Source organism: Barbus barbus (assembly GCF_936440315.1).
Source record: "Barbus barbus genome assembly, chromosome: 12".
NCBI lineage: Eukaryota > Metazoa > Chordata > Actinopteri > Cypriniformes > Cyprinidae > Barbus > Barbus barbus.
The window spans coordinates 28,944,447-28,964,387 of NC_136740.1; the positions used below are offsets into that span (position 1 = coordinate 28,944,447).

General features: G+C 36.8%; 1 protein-coding gene across 1 annotated transcript in view; it reads right to left on the minus strand.

Annotated features, from left to right (window-relative positions):
- The window catches only part of csmd3a (CUB and Sushi multiple domains 3a), a gene marked incomplete at both ends in the record, with an annotated part of 275,340 nt that overhangs the window by 189,143 nt on the left and 66,256 nt on the right, over positions 1 to 19,941 (minus strand). The window contains 5 exons of the mRNA XM_079429665.1: positions 1,821 to 1,945; positions 3,474 to 3,561; positions 5,961 to 6,038; positions 6,613 to 6,725; positions 15,632 to 15,839. Coding sequence (XP_079285791.1) covers positions 1,821 to 1,945; positions 3,474 to 3,561; positions 5,961 to 6,038; positions 6,613 to 6,725; positions 15,632 to 15,839 — 612 coding nt within the window. The remainder of the gene's footprint in view (positions 1 to 1,820; positions 1,946 to 3,473; positions 3,562 to 5,960; positions 6,039 to 6,612; positions 6,726 to 15,631; positions 15,840 to 19,941) is intronic.

The following is a 19,941-nucleotide window of genomic DNA, read 5'->3' on the forward strand; positions in this document are numbered from 1 at the left end:
AAGAAAATGTTTTTAGCATTTATTGACCCTCATGCCCACAAAAAAAAAAAAAAAAAAAAAAAGATTAGGCAGAATGTCCAAGCTGCTTTTTTGCTATAATAAAAGTAATTTGGAAGGTTTCATGAACTGAGAAACCAAAATCCCCTTGATATTTTGACACTTAAGAGGACATGGTAATATAAAAACATCCTGTACGTTTCAGAACTCAAAACTTTCTCATTAGTCTAAAGGGTAGCTTTTATCGAAGGCAGTCTGCCAAAACAACAGCTTGTGGAATGTACGACTCTATGATGTAATAGTGTGGATAAGCACCGCCTTCGCAGAAGAACATCAACGCCTGCTTCTACATCACTGCCTGTTCAGCCCGACTATATTGGATCTGACAGTAATGTTGCAACACACAAAAAAAAAAAGTGAAAAAAGTGATGTGACATGTGGCCAAGTATGGTTACCCATACTCGGAATTTGTGCTGGGGAGCAGTTGGGGGTTTGGTGCCTTGCTCAAGGGCACCTCAGTCGTGATATTGAAGGTGGAAGAGAGCGCTGTACATTCACTCCCCCCACCTACAACTCCTGCCGGACCTGAGACTCGAACTCCCTAACAATTAGGCCACGCCTTCCCCCAAGTATGAGTAACTGTTTTCATTACGTGGTCACTATTGCTTTGTCTCTTCCTACAGATTGTTTGATATTGTGGCGGGAGGAGCCAACGACAGACACAGTGGGTGTGGCGTCAAGCCTCGGAGAGGTTTTTATTAAACAATAAAAAGGAAAATAAAGTGTCCAAAGGGGCAAAGTGTCCAAATAAACAGGGAACCTGGTGTCCTCGCTGTGCCGCGGGGCTAGTGAAGGAGGGTAGTGTTCGTCAGGGAAGGGTCCAGGGAAGGGGCGGAGTCCGGTGGCCGCACGCGCTCCCCTCTCGGGGCCGGGAGCGAGTGGCGGCGGCGTCTCTTGCGCGGCTTCGTCCAGCTCCTGGATTCCCGGCGCTTCTGGGGGATTCGGCGGCCCGGCATCCTGGCCCGTCAGCCGCCTAGCGGGTGCGGCAGTCCTGCTCAACGCACCCTTCCTGGACCCACGAGGACACCAGCGTGCATGCACGGGGAAGAGACCGGTCTCCCGAGGAGAGGCGCGCTCGGCGTTTAAACGGCGGCGGTGATGAGGCTTTATTCACATCAGGTGCGCCTCATCACACGCCGCCAGCCCTAGTGTCGGGAGCCTGGTGAAGGGCGGCGAATACGGGACGGGGTGGTGATGATGGACAGGGGGGAGGCAGCCGACTCGTCACAATATGTATTGAGGTATTAATGCGTTTTTAACCTAAATCACAGCAGCGTGTTTCTATGAGGATTGTACGCTGTCAAACATACACTAGCCAATCATAGCAGTGGGTGTTTACTTCTAAGTCTACAATCTACCACACCTATTCAAACAGAGCGTTCTGATCTTGATAACATTATAAGTGGACCTCAGAGAACAGCACAAAATAATTAAAAAAGGCAGTTCATGACACCCTTTTAAAAAAGAACAAAAAAGCACAAGGCCATTGGTTCGCCATTGGTTTACATGAGTCATGTTGCACTTAGCAGTAAATAACTATACACTTTTGTTGTATGAAAAATGGGTTTTTGTATAAGGAAATAATACAGTTTTGGAACAACAGGAGGCCAATTTTCATATTTGTGTGAAATATTCTTTTAAATTCAGCTGTAATCAGTACCAAGAATCAATGGTATTGGATTATGGGATCCTGAGACATCAGTAGATCAGATGTCTGGTCTAATCCTGCTCAGACCAGGGTTTATTGAAGGCAATAGTCTAACCTTTACAGACGGGTCTATGGTCACTCCAGGCCGCGAACACCTCGGCGACCCGCTGACACGTGTTGCTCTTGGATCCCTGAAGCACATGGTCCCCGTCGCAGGTGAAATGAACCGTTGCACCAATGCTGCCGTGTTGAAGAGAGAACAAATACGAAAGCCAGAGAATCAATGAAGGAATTCTCCTCGAGCACCTCCCACGCGTGCCGACAGATTGATCAGCGCTGCGTGTCGCAGCCTCATGTCAGAGCAAATGTCAGGTAGGAATATAATCAGGGATTTCATTGCTACTGAAACATCTAGACATAGCCATTCTTCAGGAAATGTTCCCATTACTTTTTGTTTACATCGCTAATTTTGTCCCCACTTTGCAAACATACGTATGCACGTACGTAAACCAAGTAATTTATTCATTTTTAATGTTTTGTTGAATGTCAGAATGTCACAGCATCAGTAATACTTTACAATAAGATTACATATAACATCATGAGTATTTATGCTGGACTAACATTAAATAAATATAATTAAATTTTGAATAAATTTTGCTAAATATTTGTAAAAAAAAAAAAACTTTATAAGCAAACAAAATACATATCTGCATACATGTTAATAAAATATATAAATGTTTGCTAATAAAATACAATTGATATATTTAACTTAGCAAAAACATATTTGATATAATTAATATTTGATTTTTTAAAAAATATTTATACATAATTATATTATATATATATATATATATATATATATATATATATATATATATAATTAATATTTGAGAAAAAACATGAAAAAACATTAAGTTTTTTATTTTTGCTAATTCGATTAAACTGATATACTTAAATTCATAGTCAGAGAATATAGAAAATAAATGTCAGTTTTGCTGAAATAATATTAAATTAATATTCAGCTGAAATAATATTCAAGCAAAGCAAAATATTAACATTTAACCAAATAAAAAATTAAATATAACATTAAATGTGTAATGTTAAAGCAAATTAAATGCATAAATTCATTTCATTACTTAATAATTAAATTAGTTTTGCTAAATATTTAGAAAAAAATATGTCAGCAAATAAAATATTATATACTTGCATATACATTCATAAAAAATTTCCTTAAATGTCTGATTTTTCACTAATTTCATAAAAAAATATATTTATCCTAATATTTTGCAAACATTAGTTATATCTTAGAAAATACAAGAATAAAATATTATTTCTATCATCAGAATATCCTTTTTGCTGATTTATTATACATTATTTACAATTAAAAATTAATTAATTAAAAGTTAACATTAATATTTAATATTAAATTAAATTAAATCGAAATATAAATATCTAAGCAAATAAAATAGACTATAACATTGAACATGTAATGAGAACATGTCAAAACAAACTGTGTTAATTGTCGTTTCATTCATTTTGGATACTTTACTTTTTATATTTCAGTTTCAACCTGTAAATGCGTAAATAATCTATTGCATATTTCTGTTTATAAGCCATCAAAACAGTAAAATATCATATTAAACTATACGTGCATGACCTAATTAATATTCATGAGCTATACTATCAAAACTGCATGACATCACAACTGCCCCATCAGTTTCTTCAAACAAAACTGCATCCATGTGTCCGGTGTGGACAGCCGGTCTACCTGTAATCAGTGCCAATGCGTTTGCCGTTCTCCGGTTCCCCGGGGTCCGGGCAGAAGTTGGAGACCTGCTTGACCATCCCTTCATTCACTGTGGGAGAAGAAACAGCATATGGAGACATAAGCCAACACAAAACCATCAGCCTTCATCACCTGTGATCACACTCTCCATAACACAGCCTCGATCAAAAGAGAAGTTGGCGCAATATCTCATCCATAAATAGGTGTTAGCTTGCGATAATTACCGCAGGAGGTGACGTTATGCGGATAATTTAAGGGAAGCGTTTAGAAAGGGGTGTTTGGCAGCAGACTGGGGTCCTGAATAAGATCCGATAATTCACTCGTAACTCATATTTCCGAATGCGCGATACAGACACTGTGAAATGGAGGCTCATAAAAATTCTATCCAGTTGTAATTAAGTGTTTGGAGTGCTACATTGTGGAAGGTGAAATGAATCATTCTGCATTTCATTACGACGCCACTGCACGTGGAGCCATAAAAAAAGGACTTGTTCACTTTCGCTGCATGCACAAATCATTTCCATAGATAGCGATCGGGCATTGTGCGGCTCAGGTCTGTATCCAGGTTAGGCCGGTGGTTTGGATGGCCAGTAATTAAACTCAGTTGGAGTGAAATCCTACCACCTGTGTGCCCTCTGAAGCTGCTCGCTTCACAGATTTGACATTCTCTTCTGAGGAGCTTCTGTGGGTGAGGGACCTGTAAGTCAAGCTAAGCTCAATTAATCAAAATGCAGATTTCTGTTTCGTTGGATGCTCTTATTTCCTTTGATCCATTTGCTAAATGGCAAGAGAGAGGATTACAATATGTGGCATTGTTCATGCTTTATGAATCATGGGCTTTGAAGGTGTAGATGCGAAATCACCGGCGGAATAACATCTACGGAATATTAAACAATTAACGGGGATGCACATCTGAAAGAAATTAAGCAGCGAAGAGCTTTTTATGACATTAGAGCAACAGTATTAACAGCCATAATTACGCATGACATGCAGCAGCACCGGAGAGCAGATCTTAAAGCTGCTTGGTTTCTACTTGAACAAGCCTATAATGAGTAGGGGGGAGTATTCTGAGTATTCTCACAAAAAAAAGTTGTAATTCGCCACATTAACAGGGTTAATTCACCCAAATACTGTCATCATTTGCTAGTAAATAGCCAAAACAGTAGCTAGTAGCCATTGACTTCCATAGTATAGGGAAAAAATACTATAGAAGTCAATGGCTGTATATGGTATATCACACACTCCTAATGTTATCCAATCTGGATTTAGATTCTCATACTGTATAACCATTGCTAGAATTGTTAAAGTACCACATAAGCATCTGACATAAAACATAACATTAGGAGTGTGTGATACACCGGTAGACATGATAAACTTGACTATTATCTATGATATCGAAGTTATGCTCATATGACATTTCCATGCTGCTCCAACACAAAAGCTGTTTTTAAGCACTATGGTTTAAAAACAAGTTAAAAGTTTAACTGTTCAAGCAAAATAAGCAGCGAAAATTTTGCTGTGTGGGCTTAAACTGTCTCTGAAACATGTGCACACATAAAGCCACTTTCAATATTATAAGTTCTATAAGTAAGTTCTTTTGGAATCTTATTGGGCTCAAATGGTCAAACACGCACTTCTGTGCCTAAATGCTCGTATTTGCAAGTATCCTCATAAACACACATTTACATTTATTCATTTAGCTGACGCTTTTATCCAAAGCGACTTACAATTGCTATATATGTCAGAGGTCGCACGCCTCTGGAGCAACTAGGGGTTAAGTGTCTTGCTCAGGGACACATTGGTGTCTCACAGTGGATTCGAACCCGGGTCTCTCACACCAAAGCCATGTGTCTTATCCACTGCGCCATCAACATCAACACTGCGCCATCAAACACAGTAGCTTATGTATTAAGTCTGTATAGTAGATTAGTGCATTCGGTCTTAAAGTGACAGCAGCTTAAACCTGGTGCTGACTGTGTCAGTAATGTTCATTTAACAACAAATGAGAGAAAATCTCTCGCTGCTATTGACTGAATCACTTTTGTAACTTTAATAGTAAAAAAATATTTATTTAATTTACACAGTGAGAATTATGCACTGTTTTTAGTATTTCTTGTTTCTATTGCTTGAATTTGTTCCACATAAGTCTGTCTCATTTGTGTCTTTGTTCTATTAGGGTTTTTTGTCCTACATTTGTTTGTTCTTATTTTATCACTGACTGAGGGGTTTTTTATGCTGGAATTAGTTTTTGTGATCCTAAGAGTATTATGAAATTTCATAATACAGCAAAACTTTACTTTAAGCAAAAATCTAGTATATAGTGATATATATTGTTATTATGAAATAAACTGACTCATATCATGATATAAGATCTTATCACCCACCCCTACATGATAGCACTGTTAATTTGTAAAAATGCATTCAGTGACTGTGTGTATTTAATTTACAAAGAGAAAGAAACACACTTACTTATTGAAAATTTACTTGTGTTGTCTTTTCCAGGTAATAATTTCACTCCCCTTGATTTAAAATCTCCCGATCGTTTCACTGCTCAGCAAAAGAAAACAAACAAAATTAGGCACATTTTCATTCTCTGTAGTTGAGATTTAAAAAGCCTGTTTATCTAATAAAGTTACTTAATTAAAAAACAAATTAACAAAATGGTTCCTTTGAGCCACGTACTGTGTGTGAAAATATAATTCTCTTATTTTTCTGCTTTGCTCCTATTCTAGCTCCGGAATTCATCTCTTAGATTTGCTTCCAATCAAATTAATTGAAAATAACTTGTGGACCATGCTTTGACTCAACTTTTGACAGGTCATCTTCCGTTCCTCATTATAAGATATCAAGTAATTTATTGTAATTATCAGCTGATTAAGATTAACAAGGTGATTAGAGATGTTTCGGATATTGCAGCCTGCATGTAATTACTTAGAGCAACAGGGTGAATCCCATAATAGAGGTCTGGGTCATACTATGTCCCAAAATCAAATGAACACAATTAAAATTAAGAGTAAGTGGAAATATTATTTAGAGAGAATACATCATCGAAACAAAAGCACAGAACAAAAACATAAGAAATATTACCAGAAAGAATTCAAAGAAAATATTTCCAAGGTACCTTGATATTGAGCACTGAATCCTTTATGCCGATGACTGTTGTCTGTGATGAAATGAAGTCGTAGCCAGTTCTTGTTGCTGACTATAGGCACAGGAATATTAATTCCTGATAACCTGTGAAGAAGATGCAGAAAGATCAAACAATTTGCTTTCAAATATCTTTTTATATCGAATCAGTTCTCTTGCAACATCCCTGTGCAACTCTTTACAATCAATACAGCTCCTACTGGAACTGAGAGAGACAAAAATCTACAAAATGGTTTGCTACGCTTGTGCTATAATAACACAAAGTATCATATTAACAATAAAATGAAACAAATTGAATATACTACAATTCAATTTAAAAACAGTATTAACAAAGTGTCACTTTCAGGCATGTAAATTATATTGCGTACTTTTATTCATTCTGCTCATGTTGCCTTCAAGGAAAATGATAAATGGCTCAAATTTCAATACGTACTTAAACATTTCTCATCAAATTCACACAAAATCAAATGATCTGAGCCGTTATCCGCATTCATTTTGACTGGAATTCACCGATTCTATTACTACTAAGTAAATTCACAAGATTAAGTTGATACTTGCAAAACATAACTGACAAGAAGACTGCTGAGCTATGAAAGATTTTTTTTTATTTTTTTCTGAGCAAAATAACCCATGCTGAGAGGAAGAAAAAAAAAAGAATATTTTGTAAGTGCTGCCCTCTTATGCAACACCTCTCTAAATGGGTACTGCAGTAAGCAGGTTTCTCCTACACACTCAAAAGCATCTCTGGATACAAAAGTTGACTTGAATTCCCTGAAGTATTGATTTACTGTCAGTACAATATACTAACAAAACTAGAGATGAGATAATTAAATAAATAACATATAACTATTTATTTTTATTTAATATAAATGTCAAAATATTATTTAAACAAATATTATTTTGCATGTCATTAGTAATGGCAAGGTCATGGATTCAATTCCCAGGGAATGCATTAACTGATAAACTTTATACTGAATGCAATGTAAGCCGCTCTGGATAAAAGGATCTGCCAAATGCATAAATGTATTTTTTTATGATATTATTATAAGGTTCAGTGGCTCTATCTGAAGCAGGCTAAATGGAGGAAGTATTGGAAGCTTCACATGCCATAAAATGTGACCTTTATAAATGACTGTGCTGTTTACTGAGATGCAAATGACGTAAAAACAGCTCTTTGCCACTAACATTAGAGCTATTGTTTCTTCCCATCTGCAAACATCAAGGACTCGACCATAACTTTAAACTTCATAACAGTCAATCGGCTGTGACAGTGAATGTCTATAGTAAAACAGGGCAAAATCATTTCAAGGCTAAACCATTTCAGCCATCACAGACTTTCCAGAACGACTGCAATGAACTCGAACCCACTCGGCCTCGCTGTCTGTCAATCATAGCCGGCACTGCAATTATTCAAGTGAGATCCGACAGTGGAATCGCTTTTTGAAGAAAAACACAGTTCATATTTGAGTCGCAAACACTTGTCAGTTCTGTAATGTTGAAAAGGGCAAACGATAGATTTTTTGTACATTTGTAAAACGTCAAGACATCAACCCACATTAAAGCCTGGATCGAACCCAAAATCTGACCTGAAAGATGCCAGATTGACTGAGTTCCCTACACACCGGTAAAAAATTTTGAGACCCACTTCAATTTTGGCACCAGCGACATTAACCAATGACCCCACGTCATCTGCTGGTTTCACAAACACAACACTAAAACTCACTGCCATGATGCTAGGGTGCTGTAGCTTGTTGCTTTTATGTAGCTATGTGGTTGCTAAAGTGTTCTGGACAGTTGTTAGGTGGTTAATTACTAGCCCTTCTTAAAAGCCTACCCCCAAAATCAGCATTGTTACACTGTGTAACAAATATTTGTTTTGTTTCACATTTATTTTAATGTTTCTTTATGAAGTCTGATATGCTGAATCACATTACTTTTTGTGTATCATTAACAGTGCTCGTGAAAACTTAAATCACTCCGAAACACCAACAATGACACCAACAGGTAAAGTTACATGCAGCAGTATTCCGCATCTCTCTCGCTTCCCCTGAGCCCATTGAGTTTTAACAGATCCCCTATAGCATGCCATGAATTTGGAGGGGGGTAATTGAGAATGAATGGTGGAAATTCACATGAGAGGAGGCAATGCCTCCATTGCAATATGACTGGATACGAGTGGTTACGATCAACTGTGATTGGTACATGTGATAAATCCCACCTCGTGTTTGTGCACATTCTGCGTTCGCGAATCAGTCTGAATGAACAATATAATGGCGCTAATGTAAACAACTCACACACTTAGATAAAACCACTTTGTTACATCAAAATAACACTTGAAATGACATGAACACCTGATCAGTGGGATTTTTTTGTGAGTAATCAGCTGTGATCATTAAAAAGAATAGCTGAACATAAGTTCACAAATAAAATCTATTGTTAAAATTGTTATTGCCTTGAGTTATTATTTTGGAATAAATGAATAATTAGGAATATTACAGAAACTTCTAGAATGTTCCAATCCTTGCAAAAGCAAAAACGCACAAAATTAGTACAAAAACTTATCTCTACTAAACCAATGTTTCATAATTAATGATAGACATACTAAAATTCACCAGTCTTTAATGCTTACCAAAATATTGATACTGCATGAAAATAAATAGCACAACAACAACTAACACCACAGATTTGCAGAAGAACCAAAAGTGAAAAATTGTTACATCGTGTTTTCATTAACAAAAACCTAAGATAAAAACTTAAGGAAAATATTTTCAATAACTATCATAAAATGAATATTTAGTGTTTTTATTTTCAGTCTGTCTAGCTGTCTTCCTATTGTTCTTTATATCTATTGTCTATTGTATATCTATAAATCTATCTATCTGTCATTCATTCTGTCTATCATTTGTTCTATTTATTGTTCATTCTTTCTAGCCTTTATGGGGGAAGTCGTGGCCTAATGGTTAGAGAGTCGGACTCGTAATCGAAAGGTTGCGAGTTCGAGTCCCCGGCCGGCAGGGATTGTAGGTGGGGGGAGTGAATGTCCAGCGCTCTCTCCACCCTCAATACCACGACTGAGGTGCCCTTGAGCAAGGCACCGAACCCCCAACTGCTCCCCGGGCGCCGCAGCATGGCTGCCCACTGCTCCGGGTGTGTGTTCACGGTGTGTGTGTGTGTGCATTTGTTCACTACTCACTGCTGTGTGTGTGTGCACTTGGATGGGTTAAAAGCAGAGCACCAATTTCGAGTATGGGTCACCATACTTGACAATACGTCACGACTTTACTTTTTTACTTTACTTATTCTATTTTCATTCTATCTATCGCTCAATCGTTTCATTGTCTGGCTGCAATCAGACTCCATTCAGTAATAGTGAAGAAGGAGTGAGTCATATCTAGTGACCAGTATATCAGAGAGTCTTGGTGGTGGGCACTTTTGACGACTAAACAATCACCCAAATACCCTAGAAACCACATAGATGATGCCATTGATGTCTTCTCAACCACCCACAACGACCTAGCATTGAAAACGTACAAATCCAGTTTGTTAGTCTCGCTATATCTTCACCTCTTTATTCTCTCTCTCCAGGCAGACAGGAGGAGTAAGAGAAAGGAGGTGTATCAATTTCCTGCATTCCATTGGTGTTATGATTTATTTGTGTCTTTTCAATTACTATCTATTTTTGTGCTAGTGTTTGTGCAGCGGGTCAGCAGACAATAGGACAGATGCAGTTAATGCTGTAGTCAGAGCTGGACCTGTAGTCAAACATGCTCACGCTTTATTAATACAGAAATGCACATTATGTTCTCCATAATAATAATGTTATCTGGCCTCTGCCGGCGGTTACACTGTTATTGGTCCTAATTCTCAGGCGCGTGTACAACTCACCTTTAGGGCAGAAAATTTGCAATATACATCTGTTATTTCAGACCACACAAGCCAAATAGCTTATCTCAGGGAGTACAGGCTCTGAAACACCGTCCCAATATGCATTCAGCATTGTTGGGAGTGCAAAGTCAAGCATCTCTATTAATATCAGTCACACTTAGAGTTAGGGATTTAAACAAACTCCTACCCATAAATATATTGCACTTTGGCATATAAATTGTCCTGTACTGTTTGTGCTACAAACATGAATTACACATCGAATGTGTGCTAGTACTTAGACAGACAGACAGACAGACAGACAGATAGACAGATAGACAGATAGACAGATAGATAGATAGATAGATAGATAGATAGATAGATAGATAGATAGATAGATAGATAGATAGATAGATAGATAGATAGATAGATAGATAGATAGATAAGCCTCTGATTTTCAGAAATAACTAATTCTGGACATGTTTTTGATCCGAGCGACGATAAAAAGATTAAACTATCGTAAAAGAACCATTGCAAAATAATGATGACAGTCCATGCAGCTGTCTGCTTTTAACCTTCTCCCAGCATGCAACACAATCTGTGTGAGTGTGTGGGATTTATTTATTTATTTCTAGGCAGTGTGGCGCAGGGAAGTGAGACAAATCTTGTATGCAGCGGACAGCCGCAGTCACGGCGAGCGTGTAAAACCTCGGAGGAGCGAATGGATACAAAAGACTTCATTTGGTCATGTCTCTTCAAGCGGCCTGTGTGGGAAAAAGAGGAAAACCGCTCGCTTTAAATGATGCATAACCCTAACAAGAACATGCCATTTGTCTTCATCTAAGAATAAAAGATTTTCATCATCACGATACGAAGAAACGCAGACACATCTGGTTCATATTCCCAAAATATGCTCGAGTGTTGACCTTGCGGTTTGAGTGACTTCTGATCTGAGCTCAGAAAAAAAGTTACACTTGCAAAACGTGGCCCCAGGTGTCTCATTTAAGTCCTGAAGCATGTTCCATCTAAGACAAAAAGAAATGTAATATACACAGAGGAGAGCAAGAGGAATGGCTTGTATATGTCCCTTTCTGTGAGTGATTTGTAACTTACAAGATTGTTGTTTTTGCCCTTTCCAACATACACAGAAAGTATAGCAGAATTACATAAAGGTCATTCTGGCAAAAACATTGATTTGTTTGTTTGGCTTGAACAAAATTAGAGGGGAGAAGTTCATTCTGCTCGAACAAAACTCGGCTTCATTTGTCATGTTGCTTATAGAAATGACTTCAGCGAATCAATGAAGCAACCGACAAGCAAGGTCATCACCACCACACCAGGAGACTGCTCACACAATGTTGTTCCCTGCGCTCTTAACATGCACTCACAGTGTTTGATTGTCATTTCGGTTGAGTTTAACGCCGAGTATGCTGTGCTTTCCTGTGCCAAGACTGAAATCTGTGTATCTGCAGAGTCATGCAGGCTGCATCGAATCAAGTTAAAGGCATCTATTCTTATTTCTTATGACTCTCACAAGCTCACACAGTCATTCCAGAGGTTTGATGGAAGTTTTGGCACCTTCTGAGTAGTTTCTTTCATCATTTCCACACTTATTAAGATGATGAATCCTATGAACTTATCAATGCATACATTAATTCTGATCGTACGGGAAACAATCTGAACCACTGTGTGGGAAGGAAAAAACACAAAGGGACAAAGGTATAGTAATTATGCAGCTATTTATAAAGAAAAAGTTAAATGAAATATCGATTTGAGCTGGAATCTGGGGTTGTTGCAGACAGCAGAGAAAAACAATGATAAATGCAAATAATGCAATGCAACGAAGCATATAATCATGTATAGTTAGGATAAGAAAACAAACAGGCTTTTAAAAAGGAAAACAAAAAGCTTTCCACATCTTTTGTTGACAATGTCAAAGGCTGTGCATCCAATTAAACTGCCTATTTTGCAAATTCACCTGAAACTTTGTAGATGTCAGCCAAATTATACCAATGGCAACATGTACAAATTGTGTGACTTGCCCTCATCCTCAAAAAACTGCATAAAACTATGGAAGGTAAAAAAAGAATAATAATTATGATGATAAACATGGTTTGTACATACTGTGTTTTGCATTATGAATTATTAGCATAAATACAATTATATCCATGTACTTGGAAAATCATCTGTTTTCTAGCATTCGAATAACTATGGATAAACCTGAAACGATAGAAGAAGGATTGGAGATGAATTTAATTTACAAATAGCCTAAGGTAGGAATGTGCATACTTTTAAATCGACACCTGCCATGGTGTTTTCCTCTTTGAATGTGTCCTAAAAGCAATGAGGAGAGGAGGAGGGGGAGGGAGGGGAGGTTTTAATCTTAGCATTCAGCATACCCGGTTTAAAAAGTCACCGCTCGCCACTGATATATATATATATATATATATATATATATATATATATATATATATATATATATATATATATATATATATATATATATATATACACACACACACACACACATACACACGTAATACATTATATATAGAATTTATGCTGTATGTGTGGATGAGACACAGACATGAAGGGCACTACAGGTTGTTTATTATACAATAACAGAGTTTCTGCAAGTTTTATGGAGGTAAATTAAAATCTTTTTTAAGACCAAATAAAGAAAATGTAAGGAACACAGTTAAAGGAAAACAATACGTCAATATGTAAATGTCTAGGGAGCACAATGAGTTTATAGTTTATCTGCTCCTGACCACTAGAATATAGAAAGGGATTTACTGTACCTTCTGAATACACTGGAAAATAAATAAATAAACTCTGTTCTTCCTCTGTATATTTGTCTTGTGTTCCTGTGCAAATGTCTAAAGATTCTCAAATCAAGATACATTTACTTGAAAAACAAGTCTAAGTCTAAATTAGTCAAAATGTATCAAAATGAAGAGAGCTTATGACTAAAACAAAAATAAATATCTGCCAGTGTGCTCAAAGCATCAACTTTATTCAAATAGAAAACAACTTGTTCTTCTTTTAAGCAAAGGGCCCAATTCTTACTATTAACTCGTTGCTTATTATCATGCATATTATTAACATATTGGCTGTTTGTCAGTGCTTATAAAGCACATATTCTGCATGACAATATTCTACATCCCTAATCCTATGCAGCACCTAAACTGTATTACCTTACTAAAGGTCACTGCACACGGAGTCCGAAATTTTTATTCAAAATTTTCCCACGTTAAAAAATAAATACGACCTCACGTTGTATCAATCACTTTTGCACACTACTTCCGAAACTTTCGTCCGTCAAAAAAAAAAAAATCAGATCAGGTTCGATTTTCTGCGTTTTCGCATCCGTAGCATGCATTTTGATAGGAAAGGATGGGGAATACAAAAAAACAGAAAAACGCATGTGAAAATTTGGACTCAGTGTGCAATGACCTTAACTATTCAAAAGCAGCAGGGGCGGCGCCAGATAATTTTGAACGCAGGTGCTGAGGGGGTGCTAGATCAATGACAGGGGGAGCAATTAATAGTAAATATGACCAAAACAGGTTGTTGTTATTTTTATTATTATTTATATGAATAATAAAATCGCTATATAGGCGCATTTCAAATGTTTATGAGAGGTGTGGGAGTATTATCCTGCTTGCCTACTGTATGACATGGGGGCACCCACGCAATCATTTTTATTTATTTATTTTTTTTTCTTCGGAAAAAGCTTAAAATACTCCTGTCATTTTGGATGTGCTTTCTGTCGTCTCATGTAGTCTCTGTGAATGGAGTGCGTCACAACAATGAACCAGCTCACCGACATAAGAAATAAATCTGCAGAAAGCTTGAAAACCAATTAAAATAAAAAAACAAATCTTCTCTGATTATGTAGTCCGTATAGGTGCATTTCTCTATTAAAGGCACGTCCACTGTGGAGATGGTGAGTCAGCGGTGGCATTTGGCAACTTCATCTTTGCAGCCGACACTGACTGAGAAAGCACTAGTTCATTAATAAATAATTAAAATGTCTTATTTTCCCCTGACGCATTCATAATCGTTACTTTAGCCGGTGCTTTGCAGCAAGCTTTATGCGTGCGCTTGAGCGCGGAATAATAGTGAAGTGACATACTGCCAAGTATGGTGACCCATACTAGGAATTCGTGCTCTGCATTTAACCCATCCAACGTGCACACACACAGCAGTGAACACACACACACACCGTGAACACACACCCGGAGCAGTGGGCAGCCATTTATGCTGCGGCGCCCGGGGAGCAGTTGGGGGTTCGGTGCCTTGCTCAAGGGCACCTCAGTCGTGGTATTGAGGGTGGAGAGAGCGCTGGACATTCACTCCCCCCACCTACAATCCCTGCCGGCCCGAGACTCGAACCCGCAACCTTTGGATTACGAGTCCGAATCTCTAAGCATTAGGCCACGACTCCCCGGCCTAAATAATACACCTAAATGCCTATATTAAAGTACGGTTTAGTAGGTTATTATACTAATCAAATTAATATAAATGTGCAACTAGTTGACTAGAAAAATCTTTAGTCGGGGGCAGGCCTAGGCTATTTGGCACAAGGAATCGATCCATTTTTAAAATAAAATGCTGACATTACGTGCGACTGCAAATTGTCACGTTGCATTGAATTGCAGTAGTTATGCACGTATAATGAGTCAAATGTTTTTTTTTGTTTTTTTTTTTTATGGGGGTGCTATGGGGTGCTTTGCTATGGGGTGCTCCCTAGCGCCGCTCATGATAAGCAGCAAATTAGGAATTTATTGATTCAAATTCGCAGTTTGTTGAAAATTGTGACCAAATGACGAAACGTGACCAAAACTCAATTTTGTTTAGTTTTTCGAGACATTTTACACTTGCATCAAGCAAATGTATCTTGTTTTAAACATATTTAGATGTTTGTATTGAAAAACAAGACAAAAATACTGAGCAAGATACAGCATTTAATGCCATGACTTGATGAATTTAAGACTTAAATCTGCTCTGATTTAAGACTTTTTTTTAGACCCGCAGAAACCCTGCAACAATAACTGACCACAGAACGCAGAATAAAGAATATCTAATATCATACTCACCATAATCACATAATCTAATATCATACTCACCATATTGTTGGTGGATCGGATCCCTCAACTTCTAAAGAGTCGAGTTTGCTGTCCATCTGGAATTCGGTGAAGACCAGTGAGATGGTGTCTCCTGGATCAGCCAGGATGGTCCACGTGCACTCGCCACTGCTCTGATAGTCCTTCTGAAAGTCTGGACTGGAGATGGTGCCACTGGAGCCTCGGAAGGACCCGCCACACGTGTCCTCAGCTGTCGGCCAAACAAACACACAATATCAGCAAATATTATCCATAATGTTACAGAACTGCAAAATGTGGAATGTTTGTGAACTGAAGGCATTGTATTTTGTGACGCTGCTCTGAAACATTAGTGCTTTATGAAGAAAACAGAGCAGGAAGGGGTCGCCCGACTGTTAGCTGCAAGTCAAAGGTCTGTTTTGCAAAGCAGAATTATTGACATTATGATTATGACAGATTATGAGATTATTGCCACAGTGAAGGCAAAGCTCCTCCAAGATAAATTTTGGTGTCTTTTTTTCATACCTCGCCAACACTGGGTTGGATTTTTATCAACCAACAAAACAATAAACGGCGATAAGAGCAATTATTGTACATCAGGTTGATCATGCTAATTGCTGGTTGTGGTCTGAGGAACAGAATGATTGTATTAATGAGTATTATATGGGTTTGTAAGCATTTATTTTCCAAAAACAAAAATAAAATCAACACTTAATTATGCAGCCCAAGTCTGGCTTGAAAAGAGAGACAGTGTCAGATAATTAATATAATTAGCTTCATGCAGGATAAGGGGAAAGCGTCTTAACAAAACACTCCAAAATGCACTTACTGTACCTAATGAACGGTGTTTTTAGCAGGACTTCAGCTAAATGCTACATATTGCACACGAATTTGGTGTGCAACAAATGCATTTGATTTTGAGCATATAACCTAGTTTAAAGAAATCATTTAATTATTTATCATTCACTCTCATGTCTTTCCAAACCCGTATGTGATTGTTTTTTCCATGCAACACAAAAGGAGGATTTTCTGAATCTCTTTTACATGAAACAATAATTCATAGTGAGCTGTCAAGCTGCACAACGGGGTAATATTGCAAATATTGCAAGCACTGCAAGTCCATATTGTAAGACATGATAGCTATGCATGAAAAAGTTTTTTTTTACATGTTTTCTTTTACTTTTAAACAAGTGAAAAATCATGGCATTTTATGATCATTTTAAAACATTTACTAACAGCAAATGGTATGAATACACATAAGAACAACAAGCTATGTCTTGACAGCACAGAAAAGTGAACAAACAAAAGGTAAGAGTGTGTTTGTATGGGGCAGGGGTGGGGATGGTAGGCTATTCATACACATTTGAGCACAAATACAAACATACACAAGCACACACACCCTCCAACCACACACTCGAATGTAATCATGCACACATATCTGCACTCATACAGTATACATGTATACATGTCTACAGTTTTATGTGACCTAATAAATAAAACGGAGTGTCTATTTACACTAGGTGCAAATAGCCCGTCCGGTTGGCAAAGGCTATTTACACTAACTCCGCCCACCAACGTGTGATTGAGATAGTCAACACTGCAAAAAGACGCTTGTTCAACAAGTGACCACTATGCATCAGAGGGTTAAGTTATCTCCAAAGGTCCACATCCAAATGTGACAGTGAAAGATATAATTCCTGATTTGTTAATTACATTATGCATATTTAATTATTAAATATAATTTTAAATGCACATGTAGCAGTGCACATCTCATTCATTACGAATCCAGCAGACGGCAGGTGCGTGTTCAGATGTTTCAAAGCAGCGGACCATCCATTACTAAAATTTCTGAAAGCTTCAGCTTCATACCTATTAATGTGTGCTGGCAGTCCATGTTCCCTAAGCTGCAAATTGCCTTATATGTCGGCATTTCTCCCCTAAACAGCTATTTCAGGCAAACTCATGCTTTATCACAGGAGTCTCTCGACAGCTCATGCAAGGAGAAAATGACGAATGAGCTTCAGCCACACGAGGGTCCAGATCTTCGCGCACAGCTACTTAAAATGCAGGTAATGTAACATGTTTGCAAAGCAGAGTTTAGTCGCACGTAAACCAAAAAAATTGGACTAAACAGCAAAAACCCATCCACACCGCAGCTTATTTTGGTTAAGAATCACCCGTTTGGCCAGGAAGAGACCATTTGTAAATGGTTTGACCAAGTAAACGCTAGTTGTTTTCTACATGCTATTTAGGAAAATATGGTCTGTAATAGATTATGCCACGAGAAAAAAAGGCAGTGAACAAAAGTATTTTAATGAAAATGATTAAATTTAGCATGACAAATCAATAAAATTTATACCATAGGGCTTTTTTATTGCATAATTGCATAATTTTTCTAATAATTCATTGAGTGTCTGTCAATTATGCCTTACTTAAATTTTGATAAATTATGGTTTTGCAGTATGAACCAATAATTATAATTTTTATTTAAATATTTTTTGTTTATTAATACATTTTATTTTAATGTAAACATTTATTTTAAATTAAAATTAAAATGTAGATTATTTTTTACTTAAATTAAGAATTTATTTGAAGTACTTTAGATTATGACATAAACATTCACAGAAAATATTTGAATGTATACTTTTCTGATCATCTAAAAAAAAAATAAACTTCAAATTAGGGCTGTCAATCGATTAAATTGTTTTGTTTTGTTTTGTTTTGATTAATCGCATGATTTAACTCGTGATTAATCGCAACTTAATCACACATTTTTATTTGTTCTAAATGAACCTTAAATTAATACTCTTCAAGTTTGTAATACTCTAATCAACATGGGCATGGACAAATATGGATGCTTTATGCAAATGTATGTTTATTATTAGTGAAACCATAATCAACACAGAGCGAAGACTGGACATGTTTCAAAGGTCATGTTTTCCAAAGAACTTGTTCATGTCTATTAGACTCATGAAAAAATAAATACTAGGTTCCTATTACTTATCTATCTTTGCACTGAGCAATTTACTTACACAAGCCTGTTTACATTTTTGCAGGACAGGGCAGCTCACTTCTGAAAATGCAAAATGTACATTTATTATTTATTATTAGATTTGTTTGCCTCTCTGTGCCCACATACTGTATTTTGATGCAGTTAAATTCAATAAAAATGTTTTCATTGGTATATTTTACTGATTGTATTGTCAGACATCGGAATGAATATGAAATAGTGACTGAAACGTGGCCCATTAAGACTAGGCTACATAATAAGCATAAGCAACATAATATCTGTGTTTAACTGTAAGCGCTGCTCCTCTCCGGATTAATCAATTAAAAATTAATTTGATTAATTAAAATTAATCAAATTAATGTCATTAAAATAAATTTCCGTTGACAGCGCTACTTCAAATAATTTTTGATCATCCAGGCATTTAAAACTTTAAATAACTACTTTTCACAGACTTTTCACAGACATAATTTAAAAGCAAGCAATATTTCTTTGAAATATTATATATTGGAAGTATTTTGTTTATTTTTATTTATTTATTTTTATAAATTAGACATTTATTTGCAGTACTTATTTTAAATGACACCATAGTAGTCTCCACAAACTGTTATACAGAAAACATCAGAAGTTTTCTGATCATCTAAGTATTTAGAACTTTAAATATGTACTTTTCACAGAAAGCAGCATTTTCAGGTCTGCTCAATAAAATCTAGTTTGCTTGGTTTGTATTGCCCCAGACAAAACTTTGAGCATCCTTTCTGATGCTGCTAGCCTGAAAAGAGTTAAAAAAAATTCAATAGTTTTATCATCAAAGCTTCAAGTTTTAACCTGGTACCATGTAAACACAACTTTGTTTCCAGGCAGACTTGACTTTTCAAACTCGCTCCTGAAAGTTTCATAAAGCTAAGCGATCAGATCAAGAAAGTAGAGCTTGCAAAATCAAGAAAGTCCTTTTTCAGTTTTGTCTGCGATATGGATTAGACAGAGCAGGTTAGCGGTCTGTGGGCGGTCCAGGGGTGTGCCTTCTGAGACTGAGACTATACAGAAGACCAGAAGAAGCAGGGACTTCAAGGCATTGGGATCTGATCTGATGGGTACATGAAAGTACTGGATAATAGATCGGTACATCCCTTTATCCTCTCTCATTAAAGCCGAGCTCAGAAGAAGAAACATCCCACTATGACGGATTAATGTTGCTTTTCAAGACTTAATTTGGATTCTCATTATCTTTTATTCTGAAGAATGAACTGTTGTTTTTTTGTTCTTTCATCAGACTGGAAGTTCAACACTCCTCTGTGAGTGTTAGAGTATCAACTCAAACCCTGTT